This window comes from Protopterus annectens, chromosome 6.part1 (assembly GCF_019279795.1).
Source record: "Protopterus annectens isolate FY-2018-M chromosome 6.part1, PAN1.0, whole genome shotgun sequence".
Classification (NCBI taxonomy): domain Eukaryota; kingdom Metazoa; phylum Chordata; order Ceratodontiformes; family Protopteridae; genus Protopterus; species Protopterus annectens.
Window position 1 is genome coordinate 472,955,409 of NC_056738.1, and position 16,861 is coordinate 472,972,269.

The following is a 16,861-nucleotide window of genomic DNA, read 5'->3' on the forward strand; positions in this document are numbered from 1 at the left end:
CAAAATCCACCTCTTAGACCTATTGTTGACACTAAATCTTCTAAGACATTTACATTCGCTAAATATGTGGACAACATGACTAAAGAACTCTTAGATAAACGGATGACTATTATTAAGGATTCATGGGATTTCCTTGGTAAAGTAGATCAAAGTAAGTTTGATAGTAGGCTCATATTAGTGACTATTGATGTATGTGACCTTTTTTCTGTCATACCACATAAAATTGGCTTGGATTGGTTTTATGAATTTCTTTGTAGTAGTAATTCTTCCTTGAACCATAATACTATCTTGACCATTCGGACATGCATGGAGATTATTCTAGATAATAATTATATTACATTTGACGGACATTTATTCAAACAAAAGACAGGTGTAGCTATGGGGGCATGCTGTGCACCCATATTTGCTAACATTGTCCTAGCACAATGGGAAGATATATATATATTTAATTCCCAATTCAGGACTTCATGGGTACTGTATGGGCGGTACCTGGATGATATTGTCCTGTTTTGGAGGGAAACTGAGGATGACCTGAATAGGTTTTTTTCTTACATCAACAACACGACCAGTTTTTTTAGATTTACTATGGTCAAGGATTATGACTTTGTCCATTATTTGGACATTACTATAAAGAAAGATTAAGAAAATAAATGCTTTACATCCAAGCTTTATAGGAAACCTACAAATTCTAACACATTATTACACTTTACTAGTGTGCACCCTATACACCAAAAACAAAGCTGTAGTGAAGGGTCAATGTGTTAGACTGGCTAGGATGGTTTCGGACCTCAATGATTTCTTTGATGAATGTGACAAACTTAATGGTATGTTTCAGAGGAGAGGGTACCCTGAACCCTTTGTAACTGATATCATTCGTGAGGTGAAAACTAAAAGGATAAATGGGCATTTTAGGGCCCCTTTAGGTAATGTGGGGGAACATCAACAGGTTGGAAGTAACAATAATACACGTGCAAACATTAGTTTTACACGTGGACTAATACTTACCTATTCACATAATTTTGAGGATATAAGATATGTGGTTAACAAATATTGGAAAATTTTTGAGAACGATTCTGGGGTCTTGGAGAAATTAGGTGTAAAGCCTACTATAATTTATAAGACAAATATCTCAATTAAAGGACTCCTAGAAAAGGAGAAAACTAATACACAGGGAGGGGGTACTTTTAAGTGTGGTAGATGTCCTCAGTGCCCCTATATGATGAATACTGATAGATTTAAGCTGGGTAATTATGGATGGATCATTAATAAAAAGAGAATGTATTGCTATACTAAAGGGGTGGTCTACATTGCGGTATGTAAAAATTGTAAAGGTTTCTATGTAGGGAAAACAAAAAATGCCTTTAGACACAGGGTATACCAGCATATATATGACATAAAACAAAGGAATGTCAACAATGCTTTATTTAAGCACATTAACATTAACAATAATCATAATTTTTGGTTTTATATTCTTGAACAAGTAGACTTGGGGGAGAGAGGGGGACCTGTGGAGGAATATCTAGAATTTCTAGAATTAAAGTGGCAGATAAGATTAAATGCACACTCCCCTCCTGGGTTGAAAAAATGTCCTTATTACCTTTTTTAAAATTAAAACAATTATTCTTTATTTAAAAGGAAATTTTTAAGAATGTAAATAAGGCATTTTTATTTGTTTGTTATATCTTTTTCATTTTTGTCTGGCATGTTTACTATTGGCTATGTATTTCCTGTACTATGTGGTTGGGGGAGGAAATGATGTAATTGTTCAATTAGAAAGAATGTATATAGGATGTGAACAGGCAGCATAATGTCATTCTGAAGAAGTCTAATTACTGACGAAAGCGCTAAATGTGTTTATGTTTTTTATTTGTGAGAAGTTGGTATCAGTAAACTTGTTTTTACAACATAGTCTTGCGTTGTTGGACTGTTCCTGCTATCTGTTTATTTTTATTAGCCATTGTTGTTTTCAAGTTTTTGTGGTTTGTCTACATGGAAGTTAGCGGGGACGAGACTGGCAACTGGACTACAGACCTTGATAGAGTTTTGCTGTCTGTTGCGACGCTTACCAAAACTGTAGCTGAATTATCAGCTAAAGTGGACAATATTGTCAAGGATTATGCTGCTTTTAAGAATAATACCGGGGCTGCTTTACAAAATATTGTTTACTCTTCTATTCTCCCAGGACAGGGGAATGGTCATCATGGGAATGGCTTGCGAACAGAGAAATGGGCGGTTCTGATTTCATTACTGGCAGTGTGATTAGTCCAACGAGGGAAGGTTTAAACATGCCAGATGCACGAGACATTTAATATGGTAATTTATCAGTTGAACATTGGTTGAAAACTGAATTTGGACTAAACAAAGCGAATGCTAATGTGAACTCGGAATTGGGGACACTAGATGAGGAGATTTATTCGTTTAAAGAATTACTCTTTAAATATAAGAAAATCCAGCTGGAAAATGAATATTTGGGGGAATGTATTAAAAGGGAACATGTACCGAAGGGGTTAAGGATGTGGAAATTCCCCACTGGGTTAGAGAAAGATTCACATTTGCATAAAGAACGTTTGGCATTTTTCAACAGGCAAGGCTGTGAGTTATTGCGAATTTTTATTGTGGACAATAACAAAAAAATTTCGGCTTTACTAAGGGACATTAATCAGGTAGATGTTAATATTAAGAATGATTTGTTGTTTGAAAGTAAAAAAAACATTTTTTACGCTGTCTTTGATTCTGTAAAACATGATTTATGTGACTTGAAGGGGAGGAAGGAGCGTAAGCTGCATAGAGATAGAGTAGAGTATGAGAGAGGGTTAGCTTACCCAGACCCACCTAGAGGGCAAACTAATTCAAACAATAGAGACAATAACACCAATATGGGAAGCTATGACAATATGTTACAGGATGATTACAATGGAGGAGAGGACGCCCCTTTAGAACAGGCTCCCCTCAGGAGGTCGGAGAGGATAATGAAGCAGAGACAGGTGGGGACGAATTATTACAGTCATCGACCATCCTCTCGGAGGGGGAGGGGTGAATGGAACAATTTTCGGAGATAGATACTCTACCACATGAGGAAAATCAAAATTGTGTTATTGTGACTAATGAGGTGGGAGATTTTAGTATTTAGAATTATAGTGGAACGGTTGTCACAGAAAAGTGGGCAGATTTACTATCTAAGGGACTGAATTTTGTACCAACAACTAAAGGGAATGTAGTGGAGACCATTATACAATTAAAATCTTTCACAAGAAAACTAAACTTAGGTTTAATTTTTAAAGACACAAACACTACATTTAGACCTAACTTGTCGAGACCTAGCATTTTTCAGCCCCCGAGCCACCCTTTGGTTCAGGCTTTTGAGACCCTATGTGAACTTGATATCAGGTCACAAATGAGGAATGTGCATTATGACAGGACTGATGAAAATTTAGACATCGTAGAAAGGACCACCCTGAATGAAATTCTCAGTCAAACCAACATGAGAATTATGAAACCAGATAAAAGGGGTGGTCTGGTTATCATGAGTACAGAAGATTATAATAGTAGAATGTATGATATACTCTATAGTGAGGTATACACGGAGACATCACGTAATGAACTTAATATTGCATACCGCAATGTAGACCTAGAGCTGGAACAACTATTATTTAATGGGCAAATTAATATAAACACTTACAACTACCTTTTTGTTAAGGACCCAAAAATTTCCTACCATCTTTGGAATACCAAAAATCTATAACTCTATACAAAATCCACCTCTTAGACCTATTGTTGACGCTAAATCTTCTAAGACATTTACATTCGCTAAATATGTGGACAACATGACTAAAGGACTCTTAGATAAACGGATGACTATTATTAGGATTCATGGGATTTCCTTGGTAAAGTAGATCAAAGTAAGTTTGATAGTAGGCTCATATTAGTGACCATTGATGTATGTGACCTTTTTTCTGTCATACCACACGAAATTGGCTTGGATTGGTTTTATGAATTTCTTTGTAGTAGTTCTTCCTTGAACCATAATACTATCTTGACCATTCGGACATGCATGAAGATTATTCTAGATAATAATTATACTACATTTGATGGACATTTATTCAAACAAAAGACAGGTGTAGCTATGGGGGGCATGCTGTGCACCCATATTTGCTAACATTGTCCTAGCACAATGGGAAGATATGTATATATTTAATTCCCAATTCAGGACTTCATGGGTACTGTATGGGCGGTACCTGGATGATATTGTCCTGCTTTGGAGGGAAACTGAGGATGACCTGAATAGGTTTTTTTCTTACATCAACAACACGACCAGTTTTTTTAAGATTTACTATGGTCAAGGATTATGACTTTGTCCATTATTTGGACATTATTATAAAGAAAGATTACGAAAATGAATGTTTTACATCCAAGCTTTATAGGAAACCTACACATTCTAACACATTATTACACTTTACTAGTGCGCACCCTATACACCAAAAAAAAGCTGTAGTGAAGGGTCAATGTGTTAGACTGGCTAGGATGGTTTCGGACCTCAATGATTTCTTTGATGAATGTGACAAACTTAATGGCATGTTTCAGAGGAGAGGGTACCCTGAACCCTTTGTAATTGATATCATTCGTGAGGTGAAAACTAAAAGGATAAATGGGCATTTTAGGGCTCTTTTAGGTAATGTGGGGGAACATCAACAGGTTGGAAGTAACAATAATACACGTGCAAACATTAGTTTTACACGTGGACTAATACTTAACTATTCACATAATTTTGAAGATATTAGATATGTGGTTAACAAATATTGGAAAATTTTTGAGAACGATTCTGGGGTCCTGGAGAAATTAGGTGTAAAACCTACTATAATTTATAAGAAAAATATCTCAATTAAAGCACTCCTAGAAAAGGAGAAAACTAATACACAGGGAGGGGGTACTTTTAAATGTGGTAGATGTTCTCAGTGCCCCTATATGATGAACACTGATAGGTTTAAGTTGGGTAATTATGGATGGATCATTAACAAGAAGGGAATGTATTGCTATACTAAAGGGGTGGTCTACATTGCGGTATGTAAAAATTGTAAAGGTTTCTATGTAGGGAAAACAAAAAATGCCTTTAGACATAGGGTTTATCAGCATATATATGATATAAAACAAAGAAATGTCAATAATACTTTATACAAGCACATTAACATTAACAACAATCATAATTTTTGGTTTTATATTCTTGAACAAGTAGACTTGGGGGAGAGAGGGGGACCTGTGGATGAATATCTAGAATTTCTAGAGTTAAAGTGGCAGATAAGATTAAATGCACACTCCCCTCCTGGGTTGAATGAAAAAATGTCCTTATTACCTTTTTTAAAATTAAAACAATTATTCTTTATTTAAAAGAACATTTTTAAGAATGTAAATAAGGCATTTTTATTTGTTTGTTATATCTTTTTCATTTTTGTCTGGCATGTTTACTATTGGCTATGTATTTCCTGTACTATGTGGTTGGGGGAGGAAATGATGTAATTGTTCAATTAGAAAGAATGTATATAGGATGTGAACAGGCAGCATAATGTCATTATGAAGAAGTCTAATTACTGACGAACGCGCTAAATGTGTTTATGTTTTTTATTTGTGAGAAGTTGGTATCAGTAAACTTGTTTTTACAACATAGTCTTGCGTTGTTGGACTGTTCCTGCTATCTGTTTATTTTTATTATGTTTTAATATATCCTCACCACCAATCACATGCAAGAACAGGAGAGTTTGATATATCCTGACCACCAATCACACACAAGAACAGGGGTGTTTGTTATATCCTGACCACCAATCACATGTTTTAATATATCATCACCACCAATCACATGCAAGAACAGGAGAGTTTGATATATCCTGACCACCAATCAACTTCATCTGACTGCCTGGATGATAATACCTAAATACCTTTTAGGCAGCAGGTACTAATGGAGGCAAAAAAGCCTGCTTCTAGAAAATCATTTATTAGTAAATAGAAAAGGCTTTCTAGTTGATGCCAACAACATAACCGGCACCCATCCAGGTCTACTGTTTTTCTAGTTTTGCAATATCTGTGTGAGTTAGTCTTCTATGGCATGCCTTCCTCCTCTTTCAAGGTTTATTTGTTGGACATTTCAGCATGTCTGCCCATGGATCCCCTCTTTCAAGGCAGTCACATGTCAAAATGTTTGTGAGTTTTTTTTTTCTTTTTACATAAAAGACCTCCAAAGAAACTGGTGGCTCCTCCTTAGGATTTTAATTTTGTGTTAGAGATGTTATCATTTGCTCCACTTGAACCAGCTCATCTGGTTGACTTGAGTTCTTAACATGGAAAACAGTTTTGGTGGTTGCTTTGACCTATGCAATAGAGTATCCAAGTTGCAAGCTCTTATGGTGGATTAATCTTATCTCATTTTCCACAAAGACAGGGCTTCCTTAAGAACTACTCCTTGTTTTATGCTTAAAGTGGTATATTTGTTTAATTTAAGCCAAACTATCCATCTCCCTTTGTTCTTTTCTCAACCCCAATATGAGGGAGAAAGGATACTTCATACCTTGAATACCTACAGACAACTCAGGTACTTTCTTCATAGAACCAAATATTTCAGAACTTCTGGTTAGTTGTTCATTTCTTATGAAGGTAAGAAGAAATGACATCTTAAGTCAAAGCAGAATATTTCTAAGTGATTTTCTCAAACTGTTTTTGTTTTTGCTGTGTCTTTCGACTTATCCCGGTTAGGGGTCGCCACAGCAGAACTCCGGTCCGCTAATGTTTGGTAGTGGATTTTTACATGCCGAGTTACCAGCCCTGATGCAGAACCTTCAATGAAGGCACGCTCATTCACGCTTGCCTCCACACAGAAGACACTCTAGCTGAGAATCGAACGGGACAACATCTTGCTGTGAGGCGACAACGCTACCGCAGCACCACTACCACGGGATAAGTAATTTTCTCAAGCTATTATGCTTTATTATTCCTACCTCATCAAAACTATTCCAGGCAGGGTCCAGGCACATTCTACCTGGGCTTTGGCTTCATCTATGGCTTTTAGAGAGGGTTGGAGTCTGAAAGTATTCTATAAGCAGAAATTTGGTCTTCTGTAAATACTTTTTTAACAAAGCACTACAAGCTAGATTCTTTCTCCATGTCTAGGTCAGGCTTCGCTAGGACAGTTCTCCAGGGACTCCTAGACCCTTCTCCTTCCCATTTGTTCTATGCCATGGTAATCTACACATATAGCTTAGCATACTGCAGCAGTGATCAATACGAAGAACGTAGTAGAGTTGTGTAAATAAACTAACCGTACAGTTGATGTTTGAATGATCACTGCTGCTGTAGCTGCTCTTCCCCTCCACCCTCCTTGTTTTTTGTTTTTTATGTCAGGGTGTGGGTATTTTATTTTTTGTTGTTCTGAGCTCAGCCTTCCTCTAGCTCAAGAATCTAAAAACCTTGCTGTGGTGCAAAAACGTCCAACACCCCGATCAGAACTGATGTAGAAAAGATTCTTTAATTGTTAGGTGCTTTTGTTCACATAAAGAACTTCATCAGAATTCAATACAATAGACCCATTCATTTCATTTAAAAACTCTTACTAAAGGTCACATGGTTGATCTAACCAATCATGAATGAAAATCAATTAACATAAACATTAAAACAATGTCTTGTATGTTCCCTAGTGTTCAAAATCCTAAGTTAAAACAGGTGTACATTTAATAACAAAACAAATATAAAGTTAAATTTCATATTTAAACCTCATAGTGCTTTAACTTTAGAATACAACTAATAGAACAAATTTAATTTATCCCTGGAAAATGTGTAGAATCAAGAAAGAACTGACACCAAAGTCTCTCAATATATTCTTCCATAGATCCAGCCTGGGGGGGGTTCAAAATTACTTGTTCCAATACAAAAAATACAGATTCATGTACTACATATGCTTTGATAAGTTTGAATAGTGCATTAGTGTTCTTCTTTTTCTTAATATACCAGGTTTCCAGTATAAAATGCTGGGCATGATTTTCATTGGGCTAAATAAACTACACATTTTGAATCAAAGGAAAACTGACCTCTAGAATAAATAGTTTTCCCCTTTGGAAGCTGGCCGGCTGTTATATCCTATGCATGATGTAACCCATATAAGCGTAGGCTACTGCAGCAGTGATCATTCGAGCATCTACTGTTATAGTAAGTTTACTTACATGACCGTGCTTTCTAATTACAGGCATATTCTGTGTACACAAACAAATCATCACTCACTGTTCAAGTACCGAGCTATTTATTTTTGATATGTCCGTATTGGGCTAGCATTACTCTGCTTATCTAAAGTTTACCTTCTAAGCCAAAATGTTTTGTCGCTTACTTTTCATCAATAGTAAGCAATCTGCTTTGGAACTATTTATTCGTATGGGCTATGTCTTCATGTATTAAAATGTAATATTTTTAGAACAAAGGACTATGTATAATCTTTTAACAGAAATAAACGCAGTGCACTCAAGAACTATTTAAAATATTGCATATCAGAATGAAACCCTTCACTTTGTCCACATTAATAATCAAGTTTATTTCCTGTGTTATTCATGCTGAAATACAGAGTGGTGCAAGGATCAATATATCTGAAGGCAACTGTCCTGAAAGGATTGTGACCATCACCGGCCCAACAGATGCAATATTCAAAGCATTTGCAATGATTGCATATAAATTTGAAGAGGTTGGTATGTATTTTAATGAATATGGATTTAGCAAAAAGATTGCTATGAGCCAAGACTTTGCTTAGTTCAAGTGTATAGTTTCCTAATTTAATTATACATTAAGACTAATATATTTTTGCAATAATAGATGCTGTCTTTATGGACAGATCCCTTGAAAGGCCTAGGTACCAGAAGAATAAATACTTCTGTTGTTGGCATTATTGGCTTCATTGTTTGGTGTTGTAATTATGTCTTTATGGACAACACTGAAACATAAATACATTGGCATGCACCTGATAGCCAAAGAACCAAAAAAAAAGTTAGTAATTAATGCTGGTTTCTTTCAGTGTCATGCCTTTATACAAGCACACACAACACTCAGGCTTCATCAGACATACACAAATATATCATATAAATAAGTATAACCACAGGATTCACAACACATTGTGTAGATGTCGTAACAGGATTCACAACACACTGTGTAGATGTTAACAGGATTCACAGCACACTGTGTAGATGTCATAACAGGATTCACAACACACTGTGTAGATGTAACAGGATTCACAACACACTGTGTAGATGTAACAGGATTCATAACACACTGTATAAATGTCGTAACAGGATTCACAGCATACTGTATAGACATAACAGGATTCACAACACACTGTGTAGATGTCGTAACAGGATTCACAGCACACTGTGTAGATATAATAGGATTCACAACACACTGTGTAGATGTCATAACAGGATTCACAACACACTGTGTAGATGCTATAACAGGATTCACAACACACTGTGTAAATGTCGTAACAGGATTCACAGCACACTGTGTAGATGTAACAGGATTCACAACACACTGTGTAGATGTAACATGATTCACAGCACACTGTGTAGATGTTGTAGCAGGATTCACAACACACTGTGTAGATGTAACAGGATTCACAACATACTGTGAAGATGTCGTAACAGGATTCACAACACACTGTGTAGATGTCATAACAGGATTCACAACACACTGTGTAGATGTAACAGGATTCACAACACACTGTGTAGATGTAACAGGATTCACAACACACTGTGTAGATGTCATAACAGGATTCACAACACACTGTGTAGATGTCATAACAAGATTCACAACACACTGTGTAGATGTAACAGGATTCACAACACACTGTGTAGATGTAACAGGATTCACAGCACACTGTGTAGATGTTGTAACAGGATTCACAGCACACTGTGTAGATGTCGTAGCAGGATTCACAACACACTGTGTAGATGTCGTATCAGGATTCACAACACACTGTGAAGATGTTGTAGCAGGATTCACAACACACTGTGTAGATGTCGTAAGTTAAAACAAGAAACTGCTTAAGTTTGCTGGTGTGCCTGTTGCTACATTGGTGCAGCTGTAGGATATGCATTTTATGCAGATATGTTTTATTTTTGTTAATGCTCTATTTCAATGTGGCTGTGGTGATCACTGCTTTTTTCTTCTGTGATGATCTTTTCTATCGTGTGTACAAATCATTATAGCATGAGAAATCTAAGCATGTTTAATAGTAGTATACTGTTAACTCTTTAAGAATGAAGCCCTAATGTAGACATAAACTACTTTCATACATGGTACTGTTTAAAATATTTTCATGTCTAATTATGATATAGGTTTATTATTTTTATTTTTATCAAATGTATGTCTATGAAACTTAATTTGTCTCAGGTTCAAATGCACTTACTAGGAATCTGTGAGGATCATAAGAAGCCTAGTTTTACATTCTTGGTTGTTTATAACCCTATTTTGCTTACAAATAACCCAGAGATGCATGACAAAAGAACATTTTTTTCATGTTTCCTATATCTGTAAGGTACTGGGTGATAATCCACTGGGGAATTTGAGGTTACCCATGCAGTCATCCAAATTACATTTGAATAGAATGAAAGAAGTACTTTGTGTTGGTGCTAGCTTCCTCCCACATCCCAAAGACATGCTGCAGGTGGATTGGACACTCTAAATTGCCCCTAGGTATGAGTGTGTGAGTGTGTGCACTTTCTGTGGAAGATTGGGCTGGCAACTTGACACCTTAAAACTTCACTGCCAATCATTCTGCAGACCATTGTTCTGCTATGGTGACCCCTAATGGGAACAACCAAAAGGAGAAGAAAAAGAAGTACTTTGCTTTGTGAGGAGAGGAAGATGATTCCAAAGAAGCAGTATTCTGTGGGATATAAAATTTTCCATGCAACATTTAGTTTGAAAAAGAGATTGCAATGCTTAGAGTTGCTTTATGATACCACTGGAGTTGTGAATGTGTAATGGGTCTGACGGAATAGGGTCAGGTAAAGCTCGATATGCTAGAGAGGTCACCTCTCAGTAGCCTATGTGATACTGAGATGAGGAGCAAGCCTTTGAGATGGCCTACACATTTCTTCAGACTTAGGCCCTTGATTTTTTTTTAGCTAGAAGTAGTTGCAGTCATTCTATTTGTGACTAGTCTCTGGATAGGTACATACCAAGAGGAGTGTTGTACTAAATGATTGGCCCAAGGAGGGCCAAGTAAATTGGAACAACTACATCCCTGGATCTGGATGCAGTATCTTTAGATATAAGCTCTGCAATAACAAAGGACTTCCTTACAACACTGGATACTTGGCGAACAAATGATAGTTCAGTGTTGACATAGATTCCTAGATCCCTAACTACAGGATCAATTGTCAGGAGTGTGCTGTCAATCAGATAATTACAAGGGAATTCATACTTGCCAAAGGATACAATTATACACTTCTTGGTATTTAATTTTACTTCATGGTTTTGGCAATGACTATTCTTTTGGGACAGGGCCTCTTGGAGGATCTTGGTGTCCTCTGGAGAAGTTATGATAGCACCATATTTACAGTCATCTACAAACCCTTTACATTATCTTTGACCTTTGAGAAGTAAATGCTAAACAGGAATGGACCAAGGACTGAACTCTGGGTAATACCACTAGTGACAGGTCATTTGGAAGAGATGGAGTTGTCTTCTGTAATTTCTGGGTTGTATTTGTGAGCCAATTTCCTATCAAACAAGTTTCATAACGATTAACATTTAGCTGGGACAGTTTATCAACAATGAACCTCATACTGACGCAGTATAATCAAGGAAGCATGGACAGGGGAGATAAAAAAAGTTTATTTCCATTCTCCCCTACAATACCATTCTATTTGCCCTTGATGTGCATCTCATCCGACTGAGATATTCAGGCAAGAATGGAAGGATTTCTATATTAGTGTACATTCTTTTAGGGACATAAAATAAATGGGACCTCAGCCTATCTTGGATGAGTGACCTTAACTTTATTCCCAAAGAGTCCATTTACATATCCACCTTTATTCACTATTTCCATGTTTGTATGGAGGAGAAAGGATGTGAGCTTTGGATTGTTGAGGCACTTAAATATAATGATCTGGAAGCACTCCAGAAGAGTTATTCACTATTGAACAAGAATGAGTTATTATCACTTTCAGAATTTTCCATTCTGACTCACCTCAGCTCCAAGGTGTTAAGTCCTCGTTTGTAGTAGCCATCTAAGGCTGCAGGATACCAAATATTCTTCTAGATGGATGACTGGCTGCTGGTGGGACATCCAGACACAGTTTTCTCTGGCAGTTAGGCATCTCTGTTTCATTGATTCTACTCCTTGCCAGACAAAGAAACTTTGCAAAATTCCTGCTTCAGCTATAAACTAGTCAATATTTAGTGGTGACCATAGAGAGCATCAAAGAAATTGCTCACTTTCTATTGACAGTTTCATGACACACAGCCAGTATGTCTCAGTTATAGTGGCTTCAGCTGTTATGCTTCTTTCTGTTATGTTCCACATGAAGGCCTTTCAGGAAACACTTAGAGAGTTCTGTGACCACAGCAGAACTTCTTTGATGTCCCAGTAAAACTGTCCAGGATTTACAAGACACGTGCAGTGGTGGCCTGTTCTCAGTCACATATTCAATGGAAGAGCCATTACCTTGGACAGTCCTGTGCATTTACCACAGATGTGTCCATCCTCTGGAGAAGGACTGCTATTCCTCATTGCTAGCCTAAGGGATATGGTCCCCATGAGATGACTCAGTTCTATAGTAATGTTCTGGATATGACAAAGCTGTGTGGCATAGATAGATAAAATCATTGTGCACCAAATGAACAGAGTTTGATCAGGAGATCACTTGCTGGAAGAGCTCATTGGGAAGGATGGAAAATAACTGGAATCTAGATAACACATCCTGGGAGAGGGATTGGTGGGTTTCTGGCAACCACAAATGCTCCCATGCAAGCTGAGGTTAGCACAATAGAAAAATGCTGTTTATTGGAAGGACATGTGATTGACATTCCCAAGATGGTAAGTCTAGGCTTTATGACATATGTCTGGGATGCAACACATTTCCTAGGAAGGCCTAGGAGGCTCTTGCAATGATGAGGGAGTATGTTGACATCAGCTATATGGGTGGGGATAAGGATTTCACATAAATACAACACTAGGCCTATGTCCTGGTAAAAAATGACTGGCAAGAATTGGAGTGAGCTATGTAGTCCCTCAGCCTGGGGACAATTAGGCGCATTTCTGAAATTAGAATGACCATGGCCTGATGAGGGGTGAAGCCAGACTGAGAAGAGTGGATCACCTCTACAGCAGGTGAGGACTGAAGTGGACATGGGCAGTGGTAATGGGTATGCTCATTGTTATCTGGCTGACGGTCCCTTCCAGAGGGGTCTTATTTCTGTGGCTGATATTCAGCATGGACGAATGAGTGGCCTCAAGTCTCACTGAAGGACAACTTGATGTTCAGCATTCAGGAGGAAAAGACACCTAGAAAGAAAGTATTCTGGAGATGACAACTGTTTTTCTGCCCCTGTTGCCCTTTCACGACTTTATTCCCTGTATCTAATTGTCTATTTTACCAAAAGATATAACCATAGCTTGCAATATCAAACAGAAAGGAACACATCCTTACACATTGATCTGAAGATACTAAGTACTGGGCCTCGACTGTGCAGAATAGCTATTTCATCTTAGCAGTCCACAGTCCTGGGGAAGGCAATTACTTTGAAGAAAAAGTGACTACCTGCAGTCATATGCTGCATGATTGGTGTCAAAGTCACTCGTCAAGATTTCCAGAAGTTGGGAAGACCAGTCTGTGACCTCTCTTTATCCCTAACAAATGCTAAATGGCGCAGTTATTTATTCCTGCTTCTACCTCCAAATGGCCACATATGGATTGTTTGATGAAGCCCTAACCCAGGAGGGTTCTTCCATGTCTTCTCATACTATAATGATGAGATTAAACAGAAAATAAAATATCTCCACTTGTACTGCTCCCTGTTTGACTGACTAGCTTTATTCAGATTATTTTTCTCCAACTCTTATAACTACTTTGCTTCTCAGTCATTTTGTACCTTATCGTGCCTCCTCATACAGCCCTAATTTCCTAAATTCTTACTGTTCCTCCTTCTCATAAACCAACCACTAACTACAATTCCTCCTCTGTCCATTTACCTTCCTGCTCATTTCCATAACTTCTGTTTTCATACCTCTATAATTTTTTAAAGTACATTCTACTTGTCTGTCTGTAAATACTAACCCCAAAAACAAAACTGTATAATAATTCAGTCTAGTCATAGATATGCTGCTATTGTTTCAATTTTACTTTGACAATATTACCTTCATATTGTTCCTTGTCTCCCTTGTCTCCTGTTCTGGGATGGGTGTGGGTCACTGCTGTCCTACTTTACTTACAAATTGTTACTTATTACATTTCTACTGTGCTATTTTATTAGTTTTTCTATATGTATATGTGCAACTGTTCCCTGCATTGAGAATGAAGCATTGTAATTTCATTCAGCTACACTGCTGTGTAGTTCTGAATGACAATAACGTTTTCTATGAATTTGACTTTGATCTTTTCCCTGCAGCCATCATACTATAAAAATATTGTTACTGTATGTTATTTCTCTATTCAGTAATTAGCCAATTTATGTTAATTTCTCTCTTATTTTTTGGGATAAAATGTTATGTTTATGTGAGGAATATTTAAAAATGTAAAAATCATGCAAATAGGCTGATGTATAGATCTTTTTACCTTGTGGTTATAAATGTACATAATGTGTAACTTAAATGTGAAGCTTTTCAACCAGGGCCTCTGATTGAAAATGGAGTTTTCCCAGTCAAACTTTTCCCTGTCAATAAAGACAAATAAATAAATAATAAAATAAATAAACAGAATTAGACAAAAATCAAATAGTAATTGAAGTTTCAAAAAATAAAATAAACAATGTAAGGAAAAGGATTAGATGAGAAGGAAAGAAAATTGTAAAAATTTATAAATATAGTGGCAAGTACAGAGATCTCCTGGAACAACCTCACGTTGACATAGATTTGACACAGGAATGGTTAGGGAGAGGTGAATTGAAACCAAAGATGAATGTGGCCCAGGACAGTGGACTACATAGATGCTGATTTACAGAGTCTATCTAACATGTGGGAGAAACAAAGAAATGCAGGTTCTGTAAAAAAAAGAACTGTAAACAGTCACCCATTTTGTTGCTTGGTGTGATACACACATGGCAGAGGCCTGTATGCTAAATGGCACAATAATGTGGCAAGACTGTTGCACTAAGGATTGTGCAAGCACCACAACAGAGAAGTAGCTGAGAAGCATTGGAAACATGAGCCACAAAGCATTATAGAAAATTATGAAGTTGATATCACATGGGATCATCCATTACTGACAGTTCAAAAAAAAATAGATGTGAGAAAAACAGATATGGCAGTCCATTAGGAAAAGACAAAGTAGCAGTGATCACTGAAATTGTTACACCCAGTGATTATAGTGTCTTCTTTACAGAGAGATGCAAATGCAGTAAAAAACAGAATTTTCAGGCAGCAATGAGAGCAATGTGGAAGAAAGCTACCCAGACAATTCCAATAGTGGTAGGAGCAACAGGCCCAGTTGTATGTAGTTATGTCATCAGTACATGTAACAACATATGAATTACAGAAGGAGCCAATTCTGGACACATTGTATGTGCTGAGAAGAGCACTTTTGGCTGACATCAAAGACTGAAACAATACCAAGTTCATGACCTTTAATTGTACTTTGACTTAGGAATGGGTTCTATACCCATCATGGTATTAGAAACCCAAAGAGTTGGAGAAATTATACCAGCAGCAGTTCTCATCAAGCTTCCAGTAAGGCATCTACATCTCAGAGAGACACTCTTAACCTTCTCATTTTTTTGTATCAGAGAAGTGTACCCTTCCTTCCTCCATACCTGCAATGTTAGCCGATCTGAAGTTTTTGTGAATCTGAAAACCTTGTTTTAGAAGAGCATACTTCTGGAGGCTGTCGATTCTGGCAAACAGTGGTCTGGATTATAGGCTCTGTTGGCTAAACCTTTCCTCCCTTCTTTCTGTAAAGAGTGAGGTTCCTTGAACCAGATACTTCATTTATGTTCATGATATTGGTGGCTCCATTTTAAACAAGTCTTCACATTTATCAGGGTTTTCTGCAAAGTCATGCAACCAAAGGGAATATCTTCTCCAATATATGAATGTGCACAGGCAGCTTAGATATTATCTAAACAGAACTCAGTCATCCACAAAGATGGCCAGCTTTTTGGGATCTTTTGTAAGACTTAGAAAGTAAAGTACATTACAGATCAATGTGTTTCCAGGGGCCTTTACAAATTATTAACCTTTTGTTATGATGTGTGGAAAATCGTTATGATCTACACCTACGTCATATTGTCCGTGAGTAGTGTCATCACCAGTGACCTTCTTGAGAGAAGATGCATCTGATGACATCACTGCAGCAGCATATACTCCTACCTGAATGCCTTTGCAAAAAACAATCTATCAGTTAGATATAATTTCAAAGTCAACATTTTCCTTTACGCCAGAATGATCAAGGGCATGGTCTTTGGCTACTCAAGTGTATAAACTAGGAACTTTATTTTAATAGCTTCCTATGGATAGACTGTTACAAATTCAGACATACAAGATTATGGCTGCTTACTTTGAAAAGATGCTAATTTGCAGAAATCCACAATCTATACATCTTAACCTCTTAGCATAAGAAATCTTGACAAAACATAAAATAATTGGGGGGGGGGGGGCAAAGGCCCAAAAATTAAGACAGATTTTAAA

The 16,861-nt window shown here is 37.1% G+C and overlaps 1 protein-coding gene across 12 annotated transcripts in view; it reads left to right on the plus strand.

The window, feature by feature from the left end:
• PCBP3 (poly(rC) binding protein 3) overlaps nucleotides 1-16,861 on the plus strand; it is a 964,963-nt gene that overhangs the window by 796,948 nt on the left and 151,154 nt on the right. For all 12 annotated transcript variants that reach the window (XM_044075918.1, XM_044075919.1, XM_044075910.1 and 9 more), the window contains one exon: nucleotides 8,591-8,707. In XM_044075918.1, the coding sequence (XP_043931853.1) occupies nucleotides 8,591-8,707 (117 nt within the window). The remainder of the gene's footprint in view (nucleotides 1-8,590; nucleotides 8,708-16,861) is intronic.